Genomic DNA, 27,186 nt, shown 5'->3' with positions numbered 1-27,186 from the left:
CTAAATTATTATTTCAAGCCCACCACTTTTATTCACAATAAATAATTTTAAAGAACATGCAGTACGAACTCCTTTACAATTTAACATTCATACTTTTTATTTACAACTTAACTCGGAAGCATTGTCAAAAGAATAATGAGATCAAATATTGTGCAGGATTTATCTTTCTCAATTACAGGAATGAGAGGTTTCCAGTTTGGGTTTATGCTAGCAACTGTAGGAAGCCTGACCATAGTTTCACCATGGGCAAACTGATGTAATGTCATGTGCAATTTAGGAGAATTTGCCAATTCTACCTCTAGCAGCAACTCCATGCCAATTACTTGTTCTACACAATGATGCATGTAAGAATTTTCCCATCCTAGTGCTATCATGTCTCCTGTAAGATGTGTACATTTGTGTTTCTTCTTGTAAATCTTTATGATCTGTCACTATGACATCCTTTCTTCTGTTGATGCACTATTTATGTCTGTTTCCATTGCTAAAGTTGAAAAGCATTTTGTTCTCATCAAAGACGAAGGGTGGTTAGTATTTGAAAATAAAGCATTTCTCCTTAGTTGCTTAACTAAGCAACTGCCAATTCAGGAGTCGCATACTGCTACAGAATGAAATTCTCCCCCTCTCCTGTTTCAGCCTTGTATCAATACTCTGTGCCACACTTGCATGCTGCTTCCTTTCTCCCCCACACTAACTGTCCTTATGGTTTCTCTAGTATTATGATTGTCAAATTACAAGTGAAGCTGACTAAGAATTAATTATAATTTTGTAAAATTATTCATACCATCAGTGTGCTTGGGGCTCTTTATTAGTATGGGTGAGATTTAACCTTCAGATTCCAGATCAAAAGGATATTTTGCTCTCATAGCACACAATCCAGGTCCAATAAGCAATTCTTAAAATTGTTCCATTAGTTTTGAGTCCCCATAAATCATTTTATTTTTTGCTGCAGTTTGGTTCTGATTTTTTTTAAATGATTGCTTTTAATTTCTCGTTTTCCACCTCTATGGTGTTTTTGCTTTGGAACAATTTTGCTCTGGCCAGTTTCTGGCATTTGTTCACACCAATAAATAGAATCTTTAGTTTAGCAATTATAATGATTTGGTGCAAAAATTGTTTATTGGGGTATGTTTGTAGATTTGAGTTTTGAGTTGCACATTCCTTCACAAAATTGTCAACTTATAATTTTCTAATGCTTCCAGTCAGAGGCATTTTCAACACACCTCTGGGAACATTGGTGTTAAGTGAAGTAAATGGCAGATGTTGAATGGGAATGCATATTTAATAATTCTCTAAACTCTGAGGCTTTGAACATCAAAATGCCACATGTTTATAATTCTGAAATTCTATTATGTGGATTGAGATTTTGCTATTGAAAATATGTTTGAGACTGAACAGTCATATTGCCTTAAAACCTGTTTGCTTATTATGTTTAGACGAGTGCATGGATATGAAGATATGGTGTTCGAATATGCTGTAAAAACTGCATGTTTTGTTACTTACAACCAATAATATATAGATGCGTGATATGATGTAACTTCTGTCTCTTTTTTTCTTCTGTAAGACTTTGTTATCTTTGTTAATCTTTATTCTCAATTTTCTAACTGCGTAGAGCTTAGAAGAGGAGATAACATCGCTTTTACTTAGTAAAGAGAGCTTCTCACCAGGCTTGATGACTTCCTTCTCGTCTGCTATTTCTCAGGCATCAGAGGGTGATGGGTTCAAAGAAAAAGCTGCTGCTGAATCTGTTTCTCTCATATGCTCCAAGCAGTTGTCTGAGGTGCTTTTAGAATGGAATTTATGATTGGTAGTTTTAAAAGTCACAGTATGTCTGACATGTTGCTATGAATTTTGTGTTTTGTTCCGGTCATTATTTGTACATCCTGTTGAATTTTACACATTTTTAAAAACCAATTGCTCTGCTTTCATGTTGTGTGTAGCTATATGGTAATTTTTCACAGTTCTGCATTCTATATATATTTACATGTGGGGAGTACCTTTTAATCTGTCATAGTTGATTTCTTCCCATCAATTATTGGTAAAGACTACTCATTCTATGTTGTTGTGACTGCTTACTGTCCTCCAGGATCATGCTTCAAGAGCAGAAGGGTTTCCAGCGGGGGCCGGAGATATTGGCAAGGTGGTTCTTATTAAGCAATTCCACCAGCGCATAGCCACTGTAACATCACTAATCACTTATTGTCTTGGTTTCAGTGATCATCCTTTTACGTTTGCATGGTTGTATTTCATGCTTCTTGCCTCATCCCTTATTTTTTTCATTCATTTCCTTATGTAGAGCTCAGATGAGAAACAGAAATCCGAGACGGAGGAGCAGGCAGAGGTTGTAGTGGAAGAAACAATAGTGATTGAAGAGGTAAAGAGAGCACCCAGCCATTCAAAAGTAAAACTTGAAAAAGCTGTTGAAAGCAGCACAGTTGTACCCGCCTCTAAAGTGTCATCAAAAGAGGGTCATGCCTCATCCTCCGATAGCCATAGTGAGAGTGAGGAAGAGGCAGAGTACCACCCACAGATCAAGGAAGGAGAAAATATAAAGAGAGAAAAAAATGAATTTAAGACATTTACTACAGTAGGAATGGAGTCCAAGGTTTCGGTAACAGAATTTGACAAAGTGCGTTTTCCTATGGTACATAAAATGCAGGATGTCCCGGAAGAAAGTTTGCAAGAATTGCAGAATGGAGAGCTTCAGGAAGCAAAGCAAAAGCAAGAAGACACAAGACCCAAACTAAATGGAGATGTTTCCTATGTTGATAGTGATGCTGTGCCAGAAGTTGTGTGTTGCTCAGAGGTAAATGTTCGCAGCAATTGAGTTAGAAGTAAACGTTCATGTGTGGAGTCCTCTCCAGTGTATAATGCCTCTCTCTTGGTCTGTTATGGGTTTTCTGGAGCAACCTCCATTCACTTAGATTCAACAAGTTTTTTCTCTTCTGCAAAATGGACAGAAATAGTTATCAGCCGACCCTCTGCCTGCTTCAGTCTTGGTTTCTGGCTGCCTTGCTTGCATTGGAGGTCTGAGCAGCCACTAAATTATTTTTGTGATGTTGTATTTACTTTAGTTTAATGTTTGTGTCCTAGTGTCATGCTGTCTGTTTGAAAATAAATGTTTTTAATTTTTCCATTAGCCCACTTCTGGTTTAAATATTTTCCATTCTTTTAATTTCACTTTATTCTTGCTATGGGTTTTTAGTAAAATCTGTTTTTAGCTTATTCTCCGTTTATGCATGGTTTTTACTTATTTAACTTTTTTTAATAGCCTCCTGTGGTAAAGACAGAAATGGTGACAATCTCTGATACAGTGAGCCCTGACAAGACTGAAATTTCAACGAAAGAAGTTCCAATTGTTCAAACAGAGACTAAAACTATTACATATGAAGCTGCCCAGGTAGACCCTAATCTTCCTAACAAAGCAATGAAGTTTCATTTATCATTATTACCATACAGTGAGGAATGCAATATTTGTATACTATGTAAATTGTAAGTGGCACTTTATATACTTCCAAATCTTTTCAAAGTTGTAAAACTGTTCTGTTAACCTACAGCATTTTGAAAAATTGTAATTTAAAATTTATCACTATTCTACATTTTTAAAGTTAAAAATTTCACACTTGGCTATAGGTTTCCAACAGGTTTATTTGGAAGCACTAGCTTTCAGAGTGCTGCACCTTCATCAGGTGGTTGTGGAGTGTAAGATCAGAAGATGCAGAATTTACAGCAAAAGTTTACAGTGTGATGCAACTGAAATGATATATTGAAAAAGACCTGGATTGCTTGTTAAGTCTCTCCTCTTTTAGAATGACTATGTTGGTTTCAATTCGTTCTTATGTAAATCCCAGAACTTTTTTAAAGTCACATTCTCAAGTGAACTTTAATAGGTGCCATGTCAGCTCAGATAATACATTGAAGGTGTGAGGTGCCCCGTGTGAGGCGGGGTCCCAATGTTCAGACTGATTCTATTTCTAAAAAAATGGAATTTACAGAATCTTGCATGGATTCGTGCAGTTTTTGAGCAAACTAAAACATAATTCTGCAAATACAAATTCACCACACAAATGGGTGTGTGTTTGTGTGTTGACGGTGGAGGTATGAGCCTTTGAGAGAGGGTGTGAGTGTGGGTGTGTATGAGAGAGGGTCTGTGTGAGTATATGGGTCTGTAGGAGTGTGAGAGTATGTAGTGCAGTGGGGTCACCTGTAGTATGACATGAACCCAAGGTCCTGGTTGATGCTATCCCCATGGGTACCAAACTTGGCTATCAGCCTCTGCTTGGCCACTTTGCATTGTTGCCTGTCCCGAAGTCCACCTTGGCGGATGGTCACCCAAAGCTCCGAGGTCAAAGGTCCAGGACCACTGAAGCGCTGTCCGACTGGGAGGGAACACTCCTGTATGGTGATTGTTGTGCAGTGTCCATTCCTCCATTGCTGTAGCCACTGCTCGGTCTCGCCAGTATACCATGCCTCAGGGCATCCTTGCCTGTAATGTATGGGATAGACAACGTTGGCAGAGACACGAGTATCTGCTATGTACATGGTCGATGGTGTCCTCGACCACAATGTTTTCACCTTTGCAACCAGTTCTTCATCCAGATACATGGAACAGCCAAGGGGACCAAATTTTCACAGCTATTTCAACATTTTAATGCACAGGTTCGTACAGGACTTCTCTACACAGGACCACCAACCAACACTACACACCAGGTACATTGACGACATTTTCTTCTTCTGGACCCATGGTGAGGAGTCATTGAAACAACTACATAGTGATATCAACATGTTTTATCCCACCATCAAACTCACCATGGACTACACTCTCGTATCCTTTTGGACCTCCATCAAGGATGGGCACCTCAGAACCATGCTGTAAGGCAAACCTCACGATGCTACACTTCTCCAGCTTCCACCCGAAACATATTAAAACAGCCATCCCCTAAGGGCAAGCTCTACAGGATCTGAATAGATGAGGAATGTGACAGGCATTTGGGTGGTATCCGTGTCAACACTCTGACACATCTTGCAATGCCTGCCATGACAGGCTTGTATGGTGCTGTCCTGAAAGCCGGATTGTTTGCTGCAAACAATGACCTGTTTGAGATTTGGTGGTTGTTTAGAGGTGGAGGTGTGGGCGTGGTCTTGGCGAGGTGCTTATCCTCCGTGATCATGTGTTGCAGGCTGCAAAGAACATGGTGTAGTTTTTCAGCTCCTAGGAAATACTGGACAACGAAGGGCACCCTGTCGGTTGCAGCACCTGTCTGTCTCCTGAGGAGGACATTAGGGTTTCTCGCTGTGGCACGTCAGCAGTCAATGAGTTGAGCATCATGCCCCATTCTTATGAGGGTATCCTTGAGTACTCCCAAATGCCTGTCACATTCCTCCTCATCTGATCAGAATCCTGTGTATACATAGGGCTTGTCCTTAGGGGATGGCTGTTTTAATATGTTTCGGGTGGAAGCTGGAGAAGTGTGGCATTGTGAGGTTATCCATGGGTTTGCAGTAGAATGAGGTGCTGAGGTGCCTATCCTTGATGGAGGTCCAAGAATGAGACAGATACTAGAGAGTAGTCCATGGTGAGTTTGATGGTGGGATGAAACTTGTTGATATCACTATGTAGTTGTTTCAATGACTCCTCACCATGGGTCCAGAGGAAGAAAATGCCATCAATGTACATGGTGTGTAGTGTTGGTTGGTGGTCCTGTGTAGAGAAGTCCTGTACGAACCTGTGCATGAAAATGTTGACATAGGTGTGCAAATTTGGTCCCCTTGGCTGTTCCATGTATCTGGATGAAGAACTGGTTGTCAAAGGTGAAAACATTGTGGTTGAGGATAAAGCAGATGAGTTGTAGGACGGTGCTTTGCGATTGGCAGTTGTTGGTGCTGAGTACTGAGACTGTTGCCACGATGCTGTCATCGTGTAGAGTGCTGAAACATACGTTGTGACGAAGAATGTTCCCGGTTCGACTGGTCCATGGGTGCGGAATTTCTGTAAGAAATCTGTAATCACAACAGAAGCTGGGGGTCCCCTGTGCAATGGGTTTCAAGGTGCCTTCGACAGGGCACCTCACATTTTCAATACATTATCTGAGCCGACACTGCACCTGTTGTTAAAGTTCACTTGAGAATGTAACTTCTAAAAAAAAAGTTCTAGGATTTACACATGAAAGAATTGAAACCAATATGGTCATTCTAAAAGATGAGACTTAACAAACAATCCAGGTCTTTTTCAATATATGATTTCAGTTGCATAACACTGTAAACTTTTGCTATGAATTCTGTGTCTTACAATCTTATACTCCATAACCACCTAATGAAGGAGCAGTGCTCTGAAACTAGTGCTTCCAAATAAACCTGTTTAAACTGTGTACACCCCAGTTCAACACCGGCATCTTCGAATCATGGCAACATTTTTAAGTGTATTTTAAAGCTAGATTCCTGCTTTTGCTATCACTGTCCCTGGTGATACATTTTCATCCTTTCTCAATGGAAGGAAAGTAGATGATCTTCTGTCCACCAGTCTTTTTAACTATCTTGCTGGATAGAAGTTTGGGTAAAAATAAGTTCTCTAACTCTTTCATAAAGCAGCTCACCACTATCTTCTCAAGGTCAACTAACTTCTGTTCTCAAAGTAATAACTGCTGGTCAACTAGCAATGTCCATATCCCACAAATGAATTTTAAAAAAATGACAGTCATTTAATCTCCAGTTGAATACTCCAATATATTTGCTGAGAGGTTGCTGCACTTTATCGATGTGTGTCTCCTCAATTCAAAGTGACGTTCAAAATTTTGATGTATGTCCTAACACACTGCGTCTATATACAGAACAACTTGTGTTATCCAAATTTTGGATTATCCAGACAAGACCTCAAGGTCCTTTTTAAATCCTTCCTTTGTTTACGATCAGATCAGTTGTCCGAACAATCAATCAGTTGTCCGAACAATCAATCAGTTGTCCGAACAATCAATCAGTTGTCCGAACAATCAATCAGTTGTCCGAGCAATCAATCAGTTGTCCGAGCAATCAATCAGTTGTCCGAGCAATCAATCAGTTGTCGGAGCAATCAATCAGTTGTCCGAGCAATCAATCAGCTCCCTGTCCATCTCGTTCAGATAATTGAGCTTGTTCTGTAGTTGTATCAATTCTTGTTGTATAGTGAATTTTAACATGCAATACTGCACTGTTATATGCTTTTCATTGTGAGTAGGTACCCTGTCACAGTAAGTCTGTATTTTAAATCTATTAAATGTGCATTTAAGTGAGTGAAATTTGAAACATTCTTCTTTTCTAGAGATGGAATAGTTATAATATAGATATAATATTCGATTTATGCTACACTTCAGCTGCATTTGTCAATTTTCATCTGGTATCCTGAGAAATCAGGGACACACCACATGATATATTAATATTTGTACCCATTATTGGCTCTCCCTGCATTGTCACTTATTTGCTGAATATTCAGGTGGTGAATCAGATGTTAATGGCTTGAAGACCATGTTAGCTGATGACTTCTGCTATTGTTTAGCTCCATCAAGCAATTATGTTAAAATGTTTGTGTTAAGTAAAATTTAAGCAATTGAATATTTTTAAACAATGCATTTGCTTTAACAGACTTATTAATGTAGGATGGGTATTCTATTCATTCAACAGCACAATATTGTTATTTCTGGCCAAACTGATTGGACTTCCTCATTTTGCTGTATTTTAAGGGTGATGGCAGTGGAGATAATGATCCTGGTGTCCTGATGAGTGCTCAGACTATAACTTCTGAATCTATTTGTACAACAATGACAACCCAGATTACCAAGGTATGCAATCGGTAGTAGACCATTACGTCAGAGTTTGGCCTGGATAATTAAATAAGTACAGTTCTGTTTGCATGCTGTCATTGAAGTTTACTATGAATTTAAGCTCCTTTTCTTTCCAAATCCCTATTCATCTTGCTAACAAAACCTTTACTGTTGTTCGTAGCGTTACAGCTTAATTATAATGATTTACTTTGACTGCAACTAGTGAACTATCACTTGCCATTATAATCAATTGGAACTCCTGTCATTGAATACTATACATTTAAAAGAAAATAGATCTGTTATTATGAATTTCTAGTAACCTAAAAGCAACATTATTTGAAACACTAAGCACTAAAGTAAGCATCTCGCTCCCTAAAGTTCCCCTATTTAATTTTTCAACATCTATCAGCTAAAAGCTTCCAAGGGGGTTACCATTGATCAGAAACTGAACTGAACTAGCCATATAAATAGAGTAGTTACAAGAGCAGGGGAGAGGGTAAAATAGAATAAAAATTAGAATTAGCTTTATTGTCACATGTACTCAAGTGAGCACAGTGAAAAGTTTACAAATCCCTGCTTATGGCGCCATCTTAGGTACAAAGATATGTAGGTACAGATTCTTAATTACAAATTCTTGTGTGGGGGGGGGGGGGAGGGTGGAGGAAATTAGAAAAATAAATAGGAAAAGTGCAAGAAGTAACGCATCTCCTGACTTTCCAAAGCCTGTCCTCCAACTACAAAGCATAAGTCAGAAGTGTGACTGAATATTTCCCACATGTCTGGATGAGTGGAGCTGCAATCACACTAAAGGAGCTTGACACCATCTAGAATGAAGCAGCTCACTTGATTGGTGTCACCTCCATAAGCATTCATCACTCCACCACTGATGTTCAGTAGCCGCTATGTAGATGTCTAAATGATGCACTGTTAAAATACATCAAGCCTCTTGAACAGTATCTTCCAAATCCATGACTATTACCAACTAGAAGGACAAAGCAGCAGGTACCTGGAAAAACCACCATCTGCAAGTTCCCCTGCAAGTCACTCACTATCCTGACTTGGAAGTATATTGCTGTTCCTTCAGTGCTGAGTCAAAATTCTGGAGTTCTTTCCTGAACAAAATTGTAGGTGTATCTATCACACCTGGAACTCAGTGATTCAAGAAGGCAGCTTGTCACCACCTCAAGGGCAATTAGAGATGGGCACTTTAGTATGCCCATATCCAATGAGTGAATTAAAAAAGAACACTCTGTTTGGCAGCAAATATGACACCAGTGCCTGGTCCAACTTCAAACAATTCCTGGAAAAGTCAGTACTCGGAAACAGTTGTATGAGAATCAAAGACATTGCTTCTGTCTTTCCAATATTTAATTGGAGGAAAGTTTTTTTCATCTAATATCGATCATGAAATGCATTGGAGGATGTAAGAGATGGTAGTGAAGTAGATCTTGGGTGTTAGAACATAGAACATCACAGCTCGGTACAGTCCCTTTAGCTCTTGATGTTACGTCGATTTGTGAAATGAACCTGCTGCCTATCTTACCTCCACAGTTCCATTATTATCCACACATGTGTCTAATGCCCATTTAAATTCCCTTAACGTTGGCGAGTCTACTACTGTTGCAGGCAGGCTGCTCCACGCCCTACTAATCTGAGTAAAGAAACTACCCTGATATCTGTCCTAAGACTATCACCCCTCAATTTAAAGCTATGCCCCCTCATGTTAGCCTTCACCATCCTAGGAAAAAGGGTCTCACTGTCCACACTATCTAACCTTCTGATTATCTTATACTCTCGATTGAGTCACCTCTCAATCATCATCTCTCCAACGAAAGCAGCCTCCGTTCCCTCAGCCTTTCCTTATATGACCTTCCTTCCATGCAGGCAACACTATAGTAAATCTCCTCTGAAGCCTTTTCAAAGCTTCCACGGCCTTCCTGTAATGCGGTGTCCAGAACTGTATGCAATACTCCAGTTGTGGCCTCAGCAGTGTCTTGTACAGCTGAAGCATGATCTTGTGGCTCCAAAACTCAATCCCCCACACCTAAAAAACGTCAACACATCATGTGCCTTCTGAACAACACTATCAACCTGGATTTTCAGGGATTTATGCAGCTGGACACACCGATCTCTCTGTTGTCTACACTGCCACTAACTTTACCATTAGCCCAGTACTCTGCATTCCTGTTACTACCACTGAATTGAGCTACCTCACATTTTTCTGCATTAAACTCCATTTGCCACTTCTCAGCCCAGCTCTGCCTCTTATCCATGTCCCTCTGTAACCCATAACAGCTTCGGCACTATCCACAACTCTGCCTCCCTTAGTGTCAATCCGCAAATTTACTAACCCATCCTTCTATGCCTACATCCACTTATGAAAATAGCAAACATCAGTGGCCCCAAAACAGATCCTTGTGGCATACCACTGGTAACTGAGCTCCAGGGTGAGCATTTCACATTAACCACCAACCTCTGTCTTCTTTCAACTAGCCAATTTCTGATCCAAACTGCTAAATCAACTCTAATCAGAATGAAAACTAATGCTGTATTTTTAGATTTTATTTCCCAGGTTTAGCAGTGAAATAAGAAATAGGGGGGGGGGGCTAAGGATATAGCTGTAAGAGAAACCTGAGATCATGATGCAGCAGCTAAAAGAACCTAACAACATAAGCAATATCAGGAGAAGATTATATTGGCCTGATACCTGCTCTATCATTCAGTATGATCATGGCTGATCAGCCTGAACTCCACATCCCTTTGCCCTTGATTGCTTGAGACACTCAATCTCTCTATTTGAGCCTCTAATCATGGAACACCCACAATCCATTGGAAAAGAGAATTTCAAGAATTCCAGCTCTGAGTGAAGAAATTTGCTTTCTTCGCTGTAAATTCTATCTCACCCTTGCTTGTCCAAACTCTTTCACACTCCCGCCTCCCCTTGAGTGAGCATAATGAATGGCTTAGCTACTGTATTCATTACAGAGAGCAAAATCCAGCCTACTGAAACTGGCTACAAAAGTGACTTCAATTTTACATCATCATAATCGTGGGGAGGGGGGAGAAAAAAAACAACACTGACATACTCTGAATTTATCCTCAGACTGTGAAAGGTGGAGTCTCTGAAACAAGAATTGAAAAGCGAATTGTTATCACAGGGGATACCGACATTGACCATGATCAGGTCAGTTTTATTTTACCTTTCATATGTATTTTACAAATTAGCTTGTATTTCAAATATTTTTGAAGTAACCTAGCAGTGGATCAGTAATAAATTGCGAGTAGAATAAAAGTTATGTATCTTGAATTAATATATGGGAGCAGATTAATGTTGACTAATTTTAATGCAGAATTTTAAGCTTTTTGATGGAATTTTCAATATTTACAATCCGAGATACTTTTGAATTTTCTGTACCTAGAATTTTTATTTGTGAAATATTTAAGTGAGTTAAACAAGTTATGCAATATTTTCTCATCTAAATGTTAGAGTTCAGTTTGGGTTAAATGAGTTTACTGGAACGATTACATAATTTTGGAGTGATTCATGTTGATGTCAATACTTATTGCCTGTAATTCTATGTCAAATGTTAAAGAATAAATAAACCTGTAATTCCATGTAATCCTTGTCACTACTATTAAAGTGAAAAACTAAATACTTGTGTCTTTGAGCCAATGAGTACTTTTGAACTATTGTAAAACATCCTCAGGTTAGTTAATCTATATTCGTGGGAGTTTTGCTTTAAAACCTGAGCATTGTATGAGTTGGTCAATTTTGACTTTGAATTTTGGATCTGTAGCAGCAGATGAATCTGTATAATGCTTGTAGTCTCGGTGAAGACTTGTTTTTCCGCATTATTTTCTCTACAGCTGCTGTATTCTGAGATAAGATTTCTTATTGTCACCAGTTAATTTTCCTACTTTGTGTTCTGCTGCTCAAAACCAACTGCTGGAATATTGTTCAGTTTATATTGTTCAGGTTAGCTCCAATGTCTTTCTAAGTCAGAGAATTGATGAGTGTGTCTTTAAATTCCTAATTGTGAAATTTACACATATATATTAAACTAGGGTTGCAAATTTCTTAATTTGTTTGCCAGGTGAAAATGGTAATTTATCTTCAGGATGGTTTAGTTTGTTCCACATGGGTCTTTCTATGCTTGCCCTAGTCTGTGGTCAAGTGACCACTGCAGCCATTTTAGTTCATGTTTCTTGCCATTTGGAAGGTCTGGTGTATCATAGTTAGATAATGGGAGTTAAAATTTAATTGTCCACATGAATCACAACCATAACTTTCTAATTTTTGTTTAAACTGTACATTATTTCTGTGCTATTTGTAACTTTTCTACATTTTTGAAGAATTTTGAAGAAATTCAATGACTATTTTGTATGCTTAGAGGATGCTTTTCCAGGATTGATGTGTGAACTGTTTAATTGAGTACTAATCCTCATCAGTGAAAAAAAAATCTCAATGTGCTTTAAATGGTTTTGCTAATTTAAATTCACAATGCAAATTCATAAGACATAGAAAAATATTCCCAATGTTTGAAGTTTTGGTGGATTGCCATCCCCAGTCTGAAATTTGTGCAAATGTTAGAAAGAATTCACAAGGTTATCAGACAGTCAGTGCTTCCTCTCTCAGAATCACACAACTGTTGCAGTGCAGAAGGAAACCATTAGGTCCGTCATGTCCACCCCAGCTCTCTGAACATTTTAACTTTGTCCTGCCTAGAACCCCTGCATCGTTTATATATAAAATGGTAGATAAAGAGTGGAGCTTGAAAAAGCAGGTCAAGCAGCATCAAGGAGAAGGGGAGTCAAGGTTTCAGGTCTAAACCTTCTGCAATAGTAGAGTCATAGAGATGTACAGCATGGAAACAGATCCTTTGGTCCAATTTTTCCATGCTGACCAGATATCCCAAAGCAATCTAGTCCCACCTGCATGCACCCAGCCCATATCCCTCTAAACTCTTCCTATTCATTTACCCATCCAGATGCCTTTTAAGTGTTGCAATTGTACTAGCCTCCATCACTTCCTCTGGCAGCTCACTCCGTATACGCTCTACCCTCTGAGTGAAAACGTTGCCCCTCTTTTATATCTTGGTTCTCTTTTATATCTTTCTACTCTCACCCTAAACCTATGCCCTCTAGTTCTGAATTCCTCCACTCCAGGGAAAAGAGTTTGTCTATTTATTTGATCCATGCCCCTCAAACTCTAGGGAAAACAGCCCCAGCCTATTCAACCTCACCCTATAGCTCAAATCCTCCAACCTCGGCAACATCCTTGTAAATCTTTTCTGAGCCCTTTCAAGTTTCACAACATCCTTCCGAGAGGAAGGAGACCAGAATTGCACGCAATATTCCAAAAGTGGCCTAACCAATGTCCTGTACAGCTGCAACATGACTCCCAACTCCTGTACTCAATACTCTGACCAGTAAAGGAAAGCATACCAAATGCTGCCTTCACTATCCTATCTACCTGCGACTTCACTTTCAAGCAACTATGAACCTGCACCCCAAGGTCTCTTTGTTCAGCAACACTCCCTAGGACCTTACCATTAAGTGTATAAGTCCTGCTAAGATTTGCTTTCCCATAAATGCAGCACCTGTCATTTATCTAAATTTAACTCCTTCTGCCACTTCGCAGTCCTTTTGCCCATATTAACAAGATCCCATTGTAATCTGAGGTAACCTTCTTGGCTGTCCGCTACACCTCCAATTTTGGTGTCATCTGCAAACCTACTAACTATACCTGTTATGCTCACATCCAAATCCTTACTAACTCATATAAATAGTCATCCAAACCCTCTTTTAATGCATCGCTTGAACCTGCGTCCAGCACACTCACAGGCAGTGTATCTCTGACCCAATCACTCGCAGTGTGAAATAACTGCTCTCTGGTTCTTGATCCGTTTGTGAGCAAGAACAGTTTGAATCGAATTGAATTGAACTTATCGTCACATGTACCGAGGCACAGTGAAAAACATTGTCTTGGGAGCAATGCAGACAGATCACATAGTTAAATAGCATAGATGGTAAATAATAGGTAAAGAGCGGCCAAATCAAAAACACAGGTACAGGCGAATGTTAAGGGTTTGTGAGTGCATTCAGTATTCTAACAACAGTAGGGTAGAAACTGTTACAAAACCAGCTGGTGCATGTGTTCAAGCTTCTGTACCTTCTCCCCAGTGGTAGAGGTTGTAGAAAAACATTGCCAGGGTGGGATGGATCTTGAGAATGTCGGTAGCCTTTCCTTGACAGCGGGCCTGGTAGATGGATTCTATAGATGGGAAGTTGGCGTTTGTGATTGTCCGGTCTAGGCTCACCACTCTCTGTAGCTGTCTCCGATTTGGAATGGTACAGTTGCCATAGCAGGTAGTGATACATTCAGACAGAATGCTCTCTATGGCGCACCTATAAACATTGGCAAGGGTATTCGCCGTCATGCCAAATTTCCTCAGCTGCCTGAGGAAGAGGGGATGTTGGGAATTTGTAACCAATGCATCCACATGAAGATTCCAACAAAGCATATTGTGGATGACCACTTCCAGGAGCTTGACACTCTCTACGCCTTCCACCTCTGTGCTGTTAATGTGTAGGGGGGCATGAGTAACATCCTGCCAAAGGTCAATAATGAGTTCCTTGGTTTTGCTAGCATTGAGAGCTAGGTTGTTCTCAGTGCACCATTTTCCCAGGTCTTTTACAGCCTATCTGTAGTCTGTTTTGTTGCCACCTGAGATTCGACCGATTATGGTGGTGTCATTAGCGAACTTGTAAATGGCATTAGTCTGGTATTAGGCGACGCAGTCATGGGTATATAGTGAGTACAGTAGGAGGCTGAGTACTCACTCCTCAGGGGCTCCAGTGTTGAGTGAGAACAAAATATTGTCCCCAATCTTCATTGATTGTGGCCTGTAGGTCAGGAAACTGAGGATCCAGTTGCAGAGAATGGGGCTTAGTCCGAGATCACTAAGTTTAATGATCAGTCTCGAGGGGATAATAGTGTTGAAGGCTGAACTGTCGTCAATGGGGTAGGATTCTTCCGTAGCTGTTCTTGGTGTCAAGATGTTCAAGTTGAGTGAAGGGCACGTGGTATGGCATCTGATGTGGATCTGTTCGTCCGATTGGCAAATTGGAGTGGGTCAAGAGTAGTGGGGAAGCTGGAGTTGATTAATGCAACGACCAGCCTTTCAGTTTCTCACTGCTTTATCCATTCTCCTCATGATTTTGACAGCTTCTGTTAAATCTCCTCTCCAAGGAAAACAATTTCTCAATTTCTCCAGTCTAACCACGTAACTGAAGTGTTTTATCCCTGTAATCATTCTTCTGCACTCTCTTCAAAGCATTCACATTCTTCCTTTAATGTGGCAGCTAAATGTACTCAAAATACTCATCTGAGGCTAACTAATGGTTAATGTAAGTTCATTTGAATCTTTCTGCTCTTGTACTCTGTGTACCTATTAATAAATCCTTGAACACTGTATGATTTATTAACAGTTCCCTCTACCTGTCCTGCCACCTTTAATGACTTAGGTGCATGTATACACAGGGTTTTTTCTGCTCCTGTCCCTTTAGAATAGCACCTTTTATTTTATGTTGTTTCTCCATGTTCTTTGTACCACATTTGTTCTGCATTGTATTTCATTAAATTGTCCATGTCGTTCAGGAGTTCTACACTATTCCACACTACACTGTAAACTATTCAGTTTATAATTCTCCCAGGTTTTGTGTCATCTGTAAAGTTTGAAATTGTCCCATGCACACCAAGATTTAGATATCAGGAGAAAACAAAGGAATCTCAATACCAGTCTTTGAGCAACTCCACTGCAAACCTCCTTTCAGTCCAAAAGGTATCTGTTAACTATTGCTCCCTGTTTCTTATCCCTCAGCCAATTTTTGTCCACGTTGCTCATTTTATTCCATGATCTATAACTCTTCCTACAAGCCTATTTTATGGCATTGTAAAAGACATCTTTTATAATTCATCTATATCACATCATTAGCCTTATTAAACTTCTCTTTTAAAAAAAGCCTTAAGTTAGTGAGGTACGGTTTTCTCTTCCCAATTCAACCCACATTTTTCCACATAACAATTTTGTACCAAATCAATGTTTCTAGAAATTTCCTTGGCTTTGATGTTAAACTTACTGATCTGTAATTGCTGGGCCAATCTTTACAAGCTTTTTTGAACAAGAGCATAATGTCCAATGCACCACTCCAAATCCAGGGAAGATTGAAAGACCCTTACCAGTACTTCTGCAATTTCCATTTCCACTTCCTTCAATATCTGGTACCATTTCTTAAGTGTAGTGTTGGATTATTGCAATTTTTTTTTCTTGGTGTGGTCGAAGTAAACAGTTTCACTTCTGGCTCAGCATTATGCTTTGAATTTAGAGAAATGCTAAAGAAAAGCCTAATAGTAGCATTGTGTCTTGGACACATGTATTACTTCAATCTCTTGAATTGAATACTTGAATTGTTGAAAAAACATTTGATAAAGCCTCAGATAAACGGTTGATTATCTGCTTTATTTCACAATGTGAAGGTACAATATGTCACTCGATCATACTGTCTATCTTCTTCCGCTTTCCTGTATTGTTTAATTCAATGGGACTGTCCTCATACAGCATAGAAGCAGTCCCTTCAATCCAACGTATCCATGCCGATCAAGTTTCCCAAACTAATCTAGTCTCATTTTCTTGCATTTGGCCTATATATGTCTTAAATGGTATGAAGATATCTGCCTCTACCAACCTTAGAAGCAGTGAGTTCCAGGTTCCCTCTGAGTGAAAATAATCTTCCTTACATCACGTCTAAATTTCCTGCCCCTTCCCTTAAAATGTATGCTTACTGTTCATTTATCCCTACGTCTAGGGAAAAAGTTAATTTCTGTAGTAAAGCATTGTTCAGGATTGGTTGACATTCCAACTTCGTTTCACCTTTCCCTGGGAGGAAGTGAGCACTGCAGATGCTGGAGATCAACGTCGAAGCATGTACTGCTGGAAAGGCACAGCTGGACAGGCAGCATCCGAGGAGCAGGAGAATTGACGCCTCAAACATGAGCTCTTCTTCAGGAATCACCTTTCCCTGACCTATTGCAATCAGAGAATCTCCTGCAGTTACTTACCTTCCTGACCTGCAACATTACTTAGTGTCATTCCTTTTCCCCTTTTCATTGCAGTTGAGGCCACGCACAACTAAATCACAAGATTCTGACTTCTGGTTCTGGTCCTGCATCTGAGTTTCAGCAAAAAACAAATGAGAGCCTGACAATTATTTGCATTTTTCAGGGTTTGTTGTACTATTTGAGAGAAACAGTCTTTCAGATGAGTTGTTAAGTACAAGCCCTGTCTACCTGCTCAGACAGATGTTAAAGATCCTACAAGTCTACATTGAAGAAGAGAAGGGTAGTTATTCCTGGTGTCCTGACCAATATTTATCCCTCATTCTACATTACAGTAATCATTTTGTCACCATCTAGTCTAATTAAGACTATCGCTGTTGACAGGAGTTTGTTGATTGCAATTTACTGTCACATTTCTTGCATTACATAATGACCACATTTCAAAAAAAGTTACTTCATAGCTATAAAATACTTTGCAAGATGTGAAAGTACTCTTTGAATACTATTTATCATTGACATTCTGTTCCTCAGTAAAATTATCCAAAAATTGTCACATCAATTTTGACGTATGCTGTCAATCCTGAACAATACTTTACTGCAGAAATGAGCTTTTCCCCTTGATGTAGGGATCAGTGAACAATAAGCATAGATTTAAGGGAAGGGACAAGAGATTTAGAGGTGATATAAGGAAGATTCTTTTCACTCAAAGGGTGGTGGGAATCTGGAACTTACTGCCTGTAATGGTGATAGAGGCAGAAACCTTCAAAATAGCCAAGAAACACTTAGATGTGAACATGCAAAGCCAAAGCATAATTCATGGGCCAACTGCTGGAAATTGGGATTAGAACAAGTAGTGCTTGATGTTGACCAGTTCAGATTTGAAGGGACACAAAGCATGTCTTTCAATGCTGTAGTCCTCTGTGACTCCATGTTCACTGAACCCTACCATTGGAAATGTTTGTTCCTGTAGTGAAGCATTGTTGGGAATTGACAGCAAACATGTGAAACTTGATGTGATATTTTTAGATGATTTTACCAAAGGGCAGAATGTTGATGATAAATGGTATTATACAATATTTTCACAAGTACATGACCTCACAAAGAGCTGTTGACTTCTGTTCACTCTACGACTACCACTGGTCTCCTTCTCCCCATGCAGATTTTTATGCAGTCTGGCCTCTAATGTACTGAGTTTTCCTCCAATTTAGCAGTAGAAATTGAATTTTTTAAATTAAAGCCCCTTCAACAAACCCATTCTCTTTTTTCAATTCTAATACATCACCTCCACCCCTTGGTTTGGCTGAGCCAAAGTTGCCACAACTGCATCATCCAATTTTACTGTGACCTGAGAATATTTAAACATGTACGACTAGCAGGTAGGCCATTCAGTCCATCAGGCCTGCTGCACACATGTCAGATTCCATCAGAAATGTCATCCACTACCTTCATAATATTAGCCATTGGTGAACACCAACCACCATCCCCAAATGTGCTGAAACTGTCACCCATGCTTTTATTAGCACTAGACATAATATTCTGGCCAGGCTTCTATTTTGTCTCCTTCAAATGTCTGATCTCATCTAAAACTCTGCAAGCTTAATTCAGCCTTATACTCACTGCATTGGCACCTGAAATTTTCTTCCTCCTTTAAAATCCCTCCAAAGTCTCAGCCCCTTCCCTATGTCTCTATTCTCATGCAACCTTATAACATCTCAGATATCTACACTTATCTAGTTCTGACCACATGTGCATCCCAATTTTAAATGTTCCACCATTTATGTGACTGTGACTAAAGTGCTAAGTTCTGGAATTTCCTTCCTCAACCTCCCTGCCGTTCTTCTACTTCAGCAAACTTACGGATGCCTCCTTAAAAACTATCCCTCTGACCAAGCATCTGGTCATCCAACTAATATATATCTCCTTAAGTTGTGGATTGGAGGAACTACTTTGAAAGAAGTCCAGCCTAACCCCTCTGGTCCATATTTCTTAAAGGTGGAATATTGATTTTAAATGAGCTTGTCATTGGGCCAAGTCTGTAGATGTATGTTTTTATCAAGAAGTGTGTGACAAAACCTGTTCCATCACTCCAGAAACATGTTCTGATAGGGGTAAGCACACTGGTTTTAAATGGACATTTGTGCAATAGCTGATTTATGAAAGACGCTTTTATTTGGAAATTGGTTAGTTCATTATCAGTAAGTAACTTTTTAAAAAATTGTTTTCCGATTTTAAGATCTTTCATACAAGATTAAATTGTGTTTAATAAATACTGTTTATTTTACCCTACAAATGTTGTAAGTTTAACTTAGTTTAATTATGCCATTGTTTGTTGCGTATTTTGACTTGTTTTCTTTCCCCAATGCATTAATATTGTTTGTAATTCTGGTAGGCCTTGGCCCAGGCAATAAAAGAAGCCAAAGAGCAGCATCCAGACATGTCAGTCACCAGGGTAGTGGTACATAAAGAAACAGAGCTCACTGAGGATGGCGATGAATGAGTTAAGGTAAGGGACCACAACATCTACTGAGACAGCAAACTTAATACATAGTGAGAGCAAATATAATGTTATTTACAACATGTCATTATTTTTCTAGACAGACTTTCTTTTTCTATTTAGGGATGTATGCAGGTTATGATCATGTTTTTATCCTTAATTGCTTCCTAGCCAGCAATATCTGGCAGTAAGTCCACCTTTTTTTTAAATTTTGTCTGATCAAAGTCATAATACTACAGTTGACCTTAATATGCTTCAAATGGTTGAATCAAAATTATGGCAAAGTATTAACTGAACACTGGACTCAACTAGGTCTCAATAAACATTCCAAAACAATTAGAGAAACATTTAAAATTACTGGTCAGAAATTTGGCTAGCACAATTTTATGTGTATTTTATCTGAAAAGTCAGAAATAAATTGTTAACTGAAATGCAGTAGAAAATAATGACTGCAATTTTATATCATAATTCTCAAATTATAATAACATTTTAACAAACCAGATAGTTTTCACATCCTCGCTAGTTAAATCAGTGGCCTTTACCAAAATTGAGCCCAATTTCCACCCTTTTGGCTTCCCTCCTGCAATTAATTGGTTACCTTCAAGTTAAATGAGAAATACTGCAGTATGTATTTAAGGAGTTTCAGTTACATTAGATTTCATATTTAAGTTGTATGATTTCTGTTTTTGCAATTCATTACAAAATCCTTGGCTGTAAATGTTGTAGTTTTCTTCATAGAACATCTGTCGTTAGAAGTGTGTTTAAGTCACAGTGATAACATATGGATGAATAGAGTTCTCAGACTAAAGGACTGTGCCCCAAAATCTTTTAAAAAGCAGTCTTATTTAACTATCACCCTATTGTAAATTGCAGAAATTTGTATTTGAGATTTGATGCTTTTTTTAAAACTGGGTTGTCTCCAAAGCTTCCTTTTAAAATTACTTATTGCTAGCAAACATCTCTTTCTTCAGTGGATTGATTACAAATGTGTGATACTGTATCAACATTATTGACAGTAAATGTTGAAAAACACAATGCACTGTTTTAAGGAAGTATTGCTTTCAAGAAAACTACTGATCTAACACATTGACTCTATGGCAAGTGAAAATGTATATCGAAGTGGCAACAGCGTTCTTGCTAGTGGGAAGGAGAAAAATGTTTTGGTGTCACCGGAGTTTCACTTCAGAAATATTTACAGTTTACTAAGGGCCTCCTCAGTGGAACCACTGATAGTTTTGATTCTTTAAAGTGAATCAACTGAAAATAGGAATAAGAACATAATTTTACCAAAAAAAATGGCAAATACACAAAATTACAAATAGCCAGTTTTGAGAAGATTTGTAGCTCAGGTTGAGGTTTTGGATGTAGGTTTGCTCGCTGAGCTGGAAGGTTCATTTCCAGATGTTTTGTTACCCTACTGGGTAACATCTTCAGTGGGCCTCAACCCAAGCAATGCTGAAAATTCCTGCTTTCTATTTATTTGGTTGGGTTTCTTTGGGTTGGTTATGTCATTTCCTGTGGTGATGTTATTTCCTGTGGTGAAGTCACTTCTGGTGTCTTTTCTCAGGGGTGGTAGATGGGGTCTAACTCTGTGTTTGTTGATAGAAATCCGGTTGGAATGTCATATTTCTAGGAATTCTTGTGCATGTCTTTGTTTGACTTGTCCTAAGACGGATGTGTTGTCCCAGTCAAAGTGGTGTCCTTCCTCATCCTTATGTGAGGATACTAGTGAGAGAGGTCATGTCATTTTGTGGCTAGTTGGTGTTCATGCATCCTGGTGGCTAGTTTTCTGCCTGTTTGTCCAATGTAGTATTTGTTACAGTCCTTGTAACAAGGTGTATTTTGTAAATGACATTAGTTTTGCCCATTGTCTGTATAGGGTCTTTTAAGTTCATTAGCTGCTGGTGGATTGGTGTTGGTGGATTTGTGGGCTACCATGGCGCCAAGGAGTGTGAGTAGTCTGGCAGTCATTTCAGAGATGTCTTTGATGTAGGGGAGAGCGGCTAGGGTTTCTGGATGTGTCTTGACTGTTTATTTGGGTTTGTTGCTGAGAAATCGGCGGACTGTGTTCATTGGGTACCCATTCTTTTTGAATACACGGTATAGGTGATTTTCCTCTGCTCTGTGTAGTTCCTCTGTGCTGCAGTGTGCGTTGGCTCATTGACACAATGTTCTGATACAGCTTCATTTGTGGGTGTTGGGGTGATTGCTTTTGTAGTTCAATATTTGGTCCGTATGTGGTGTTTTCCTACAGGAAAACACATACGGATGAGGAAGGACACCACTTTGACTGGGACAAAGCCAAACAATGACACGCACGAGAATTTCTAGAAGCATGGCATTCCAACCAGAACTCTATTAACAAACACATCGAGTTAGACCCCATCTACCACCCCCTGAGAAAAGGAACAGGAAGTAACTTCACCACAGGAAATAACATCACCAACTGAAACATATAAATAGAAAGCAGGAATTTTCACCATTGCTTCTCCTGAGGCCCACCGAAGATGTTACCTAGTAGAGTAACAAAATGTCTGCAAATGAACATTCCAGCTCAGCGAACATACCTACATCCAAAATTACAATTGCTGAGCAATTTATAGGTAGTTTTGATAAGGGTGTATGATGTTATTTCCATGGTATATTAAGTATTGAAACTTTGCAGTGGTACACAGATTCAAAGCAATTCAATATAGCTGACAAATTTAAACTAAGGAGAAACACAGCATAAGAAGATTCTGGGAAAGGAAGACATTTGTGTAGTCTGATATGATTTAGTTAAAAGAAGTGGCAACAGGGGTTTCAGGCTAAATTACTTTCAAAGTCAGTTTGGGAAATTAGGTATCATATAAAAGACTGGTCTAATTTGGAAGTTATTTATTTTGTACATTGAAGAGAGCGCTTCAGATCTACGGGTTACCTCTTGGACAAAAGGAATCTATATTCATAATAGGCTTTATCTAATTTAACTAACTATGTTCATCTTACTATTCTATTACGATAGATCACTGGGGAAGGTCTAAGCAGTAAGTTCAAAACTAGAATATGGAGCAAGTATGAGAAGTTAAAGAAAAGCATAGACAAGGGAACAACAAAAAAAGCTAAATATTATCAGATAAATCAGAGGATTGAGAAAGCCTTAAAATCCAACAAAAGATAATCAAAAAAGAAAATAAACAGAGCAAACTAGCAATATAAAAACAGACAGTAAGAGCTTGTTTAAATATATGAAAAGTAAACAAGGGAAGACTATGAACATGGGGGTCCCTGACAGAATGAGCTGAGGAAATAATAATGAGGAGCCAGAAAAGAGTTGAACAATTACTTTGCATCAGTTTTCATGGTGAAGGACTCTAATGGCATTCCAAAAATACTCTATAATCAAGGAGCTAAGGCTGGGGGTTAGTAAAGGAGCAAATATCACTTAATAGTTATCAGTAGAGAAAAACATTTGGGAAACAAATGGGGTTATAGGCCAATAAATACTCTGGACCTACTGGAGTGCATCCTAGGATTTTAAAAGAAGGAGCTGAGAAGTAGTGGATGTATTGGTAGTAATCTTGTAATTGAGAGATTTTGCATTTTGACAGAAAGAATAGAGGAGCTGAATGTTTTTAAATAGGAAAAGAGCACAACATGCTGCAAGTCAAAATGATTGAGTCTTAGTGTGTGAATCACAAAAACACCAGCATCCAAGTTCAGCGGCTAATAAGGGAGACAAATGGAATGTCTGCTTTTTCCCAAAGAGAATAGAGTATAAGAATAGTGAAGTCTTGCTAAAACTATAAAATGCTGCAGTCATACCTAAACTGGAATACACTGAGCACTTTTGGGCCCCTTACCTAAAAATATGCAGGTATTGGAGGCAGTCCAGAGAAGTTGTTTCCGGGACGGATGGATTTTTCTTATGGGACAAAGCCAAACAATGACACGCACGAGAATTTCTAGAAGCATGGCATTCCAACCGGAACTCTATTAACAAACACATCGAGTTAGACCCCATCTACCACCCCCTGAGAAAAGGAACAGGAAGTAACTTCACCACAGGAAATAACATCACCAACCGAAACACATAAATAGAAAGCAGGAATTTTCACCATTGCTTCTCCTGAGGCCCACCGAAGATGTTACCTAATAGAGTAACAAAATGTCTGCAAATGAACATTCCAGCTCAGCGAACATACCTACATCCAAAATTACAATTGCTGAGCAATTTATAGGTAGTTTTGATAAGGGTGTATGATGTTATTTCCATGGTATATTAAGTATGGTATATTAATTTCTTATGAGGATTTTTCTCCTCATTGGACTTTAGAAGAATGCAAAGAGACAAGATTGAAACATAAGTGATACTTGGGGACCTTGATGGGATAGATGCAGAGAGGTGTTTTGCCTGTGGGAGAGACTAGGACATAATCTCAGAGTACTAAGTTGCCTATTTAGGACAGAGATGAGAAATTCCTTCTCCTGAGGGTAGTCAATCTGGAATTCTTTACGACAGAGCGCTGTCATGTCATTTACATATATTCAAGGCTAAAGTAGTGAGATTTTTAATTAGTAAGGGAATCGAAAGTTATGGAGTAAAAGCAGGAAAGTGGAGTTGAAGGTTATCAGATAAGCCATGATCTCATTTAAACAGTGGAGCAAACTCAGTGGGTTGATTGGCCGACTTCTGCTCCTACGTCTTACAGCCTTATCAGTATTTTTTAACCTTTCATTTCTACATAAATTTAATTTCAAAGGTTTCAGCACAGTTTTTACAAAAATCTTGAAACTGAAGTTACATATATTGGAGTGGTTGTAACTTTTTGCAGTTTCTGTTTAATGTATAGTACAAATCAGCAGCACTTGACTACATGCTGAAGATAAGTCGTTATACACTACTCATCTGGTAGGACAGTCATTCTGAATTTTTCCTTAGCAACTGACAGATATTGGGAACAAATGCAGAAATGTGCTTTCACTGAACAACCTGTGAATGCCGATATTTTCAGTTTTTGTAGGTTATCTTAGATGCTACATCACTAATGTTGTGTTCTTTACTTCCAGAAATGAATATTGCCTGAAATCAAATGACGATCTTTACCATCAGAGTGACCACTGCCATGAACAGTAGCACAAAATGTCCTCTGAGCATTAGCAAATAGCATCCTATCTAAAAGTCACACATAGTGCGAATATTGGAAGATGCCAGCAGCCTTCTAAAAAGCATAATTGGAGTTAGTTATTTAAAATCATTAGTCTGTAATTTGATCATTTACTCTTTAGTAATTTGATGGCTTATTAACATATCACTTCTGTATACCATTAGAATTTAATAACTGCAAGTAAATAATACAAAAATGGCTAAAAGTAGATATCTTTTTAGATGAGTTTTGTACAGGATGTCATAATTAACTTAGTAAGTGGTTCACTTTCAAAAAAAATGAATAAGTATGTGTAATCCTGTTGCAGAAGCATTTTTAGCATGATCAAGTAGTTACCAAATATTGTGGAAAAGAGAAATATGGAAAGACTTTGTTCAAACTTTTCCAGTATCACTTCATACTCTTAACATGTCAGTTCAAAATAATTATGTGTGTTTATCAAGAATCTCCTAGCCTACCTATTACTGAAATAAAGATTAAAGAGGACCTAATGCTAAATAAAACATCATTCCATTTTTTAAAAAAAATCACTATATTGCATTTACTATATAATATTTTTTTAAGTCATCCATGAAACTGGGAGATCCATATTGAAAAGGGGTACTTTTCTAATTACTTATCAGTTCTATAACATAACTTGGTTGGCAGCTTAAAATTTTGTGCTTTTAAATCATTTTTCCTTAAAATGAAAAAAAAATCACTATATTAAATACATTTCTATAAATTCTTTTTCATTCTGGATCTTGATGTGAAAACATGATCTTTATAGTTAATGGGCAAATTGTATTGCATTTTGAATGGCTTTGTCTAATGTTTGAGAAAGGTTTTGGAAAAACAATCTGTTTAATATTTGATCTTTTCTGTAGATATTATTGCAGAAATTTTTCAGCATTTGTTTGAAAACTGTACTAAATCTTGACTGTCAATTGCTTTTGACCCATACATAGAGATAAGCAAGCAAAATAATATTTTAGCAGCTTCAAAGTTGTGTTGAATGATATTCTTGCTCCATGTAATGCTATTGAAAATAAATTTCGCTTAAAAATGATGTTCTGACTATTCTATTTTCCTATGTTTGATTCCATTATTGAACTCCTTAAATAGTACAAATGGCACGGATGTTTTGAGGAAACCAAAGTTTTCACAGCTAATGGGCAATTATTTCAATTGCTATACTTGCCTGTAATGCTACAAAACTAAATTTTTAAGTAGTAATTTATTTTTAAAAAGTTCAAATGTGTTTCTTTGCTTTTTGATTCCCTTTGCTTGTTCTATGCACACTTTAAATCTGCTACTGACAGTCCCTCTCTACCTGACATACTGTTCCACTTTCTCTTTCAATCTATTATTCATTAATTTTTCCATACCCTAGGCTTTGACGCTGAGTAACTCATGCGCCACTTAGGGAAAATGACAGAACCACATTGTGACTTTGGAGATATTGAAAAGTAAAAGGGCTAATATAGTGAAACACAAGCAATGAAAATGAAATTATTAAATTATACGGACACCTCAATGGGAAAGATGTCACAATCTTGGGGGAGAGAGAAAGCAAAGTAATCAAAGATCCAAAAACATGACACAGAATTTTGAAAAAGCAAAGGAGCAGTTACATAGAGATATTTGGTTTGGCGAAAAACATTGTTTACCTCTATCGTGATTGTGTTTTATACAAGTGTTGTTACAAATTGATCTGTACACTTTGAACAATGCCTTGTGTGAGAACTACTGTAGATGCTTCAAGCATTTACTTTTAGTAAGATGTAGCTGAATGAATCAATGTATTAATAGTCTAAAGCAAGCACAGAAATATTAGAACATTTAACTTAAAACCCATAAACACTTTAATACAAATTAACATGGATAAATTGTTAAAACATTTAAGCTTTTGCTCAGGTAATTTTCAGTTACATCATGATCTGTAGAGGTGGGGCAACTATAAAGTATACTATGATTCAGAATGGTTTGAACACTATATTCTTTACACAATATGTTTACAATTCTTTAAAATTTAATAACTTTCTTTAAACTTCACTTTCCTGCAAGATCTGCCCCCGCCCCCATTCTGAGACCTTGGAAGATCTGGTGCTTGAGAATTTTGATCATGAGCGGTCTTTGTGAAGAGGAAAATGCCATGTCAGTGAGTATTGCAAGTTTCTTTTGCTTTGGATTTGGGTCATTCTGCCAGCCAGAGACAGTATTGCATTTGCTAGTTTTCAATCCTCATGATTTTTATTAAACCTCCTGACCGAAAATCCAAGTATTTCTTTACAGGCATAGATGATAATTGGCTTAAGGACGTCCCAAGGACTGTAGGCTCATTTTCTATCTTTGATTGAAGTTTCATAGTTTTCATTCCAAAGACATTGTTGAAATTGGTTGCTTTTGATTGGATCTTTCAGAACCTTGACATTGATCTTTCATGGATCCTCTTCTGTTGTGTCTGTCGTTTAGGGACAGTTTGATAGACATGATTGGATTAGTAAGTAGGTGACCATTTTTTGACTGAACAAAGACCTTTGCCTCTGTAAACTGTGCAAAACTCTGGACGATTCTGAAGTATGAATATCCTCAAATTCTTCCTCATCTGCTTCATGGTAATATGCAAGTGGTGATCTTGAACAATGGGACTTCTTA

At 38.2% G+C, this 27,186-nt stretch overlaps 1 protein-coding gene across 14 annotated transcripts in view; it reads left to right on the top strand.

The window, feature by feature from the left end:
• Positions 1–25,597, top strand: part of epb41l2 (erythrocyte membrane protein band 4.1 like 2) — a 211,670-nt gene extending 186,073 nt beyond the window's left edge. For 5 of the 14 annotated variants that reach the window (XM_060851149.1, XM_060851157.1, XM_060851172.1 and 2 more), the window contains 8 exons: positions 1,610–1,777; positions 2,084–2,137; positions 2,294–2,803; positions 3,269–3,397; positions 7,710–7,808; positions 10,894–10,974; positions 19,298–19,411; positions 24,452–25,597. In XM_060851149.1, the coding sequence (XP_060707132.1) occupies positions 1,610–1,777; positions 2,084–2,137; positions 2,294–2,803; positions 3,269–3,397; positions 7,710–7,808; positions 10,894–10,974; positions 19,298–19,405 (1,149 nt within the window). In that variant the 3' untranslated portion in view covers positions 19,406–19,411; positions 24,452–25,597. The remainder of the gene's footprint in view (positions 1–1,609; positions 1,778–2,083; positions 2,138–2,293; positions 2,804–3,268; positions 3,398–7,709; positions 7,809–10,893; positions 10,975–19,297; positions 19,412–24,451) is intronic. The other 9 variants (XM_060851187.1, XM_060851208.1, XM_060851238.1 and 6 more) reach the window with 6 other exon arrangements.
• The last annotated feature ends 1,589 nt before the right edge of the window (positions 25,598–27,186 follow it).

The sequence above is a fragment of the Hemiscyllium ocellatum genome, chromosome 3 (genome assembly GCF_020745735.1).
Source record: "Hemiscyllium ocellatum isolate sHemOce1 chromosome 3, sHemOce1.pat.X.cur, whole genome shotgun sequence".
In the NCBI taxonomy this organism is placed as follows: Eukaryota; Metazoa; Chordata; class Chondrichthyes; order Orectolobiformes; family Hemiscylliidae; genus Hemiscyllium; species Hemiscyllium ocellatum.
Note: the sequence above shows the minus strand (reverse complement) of the source record. Positions and strands in the feature narration are given on the sequence as shown.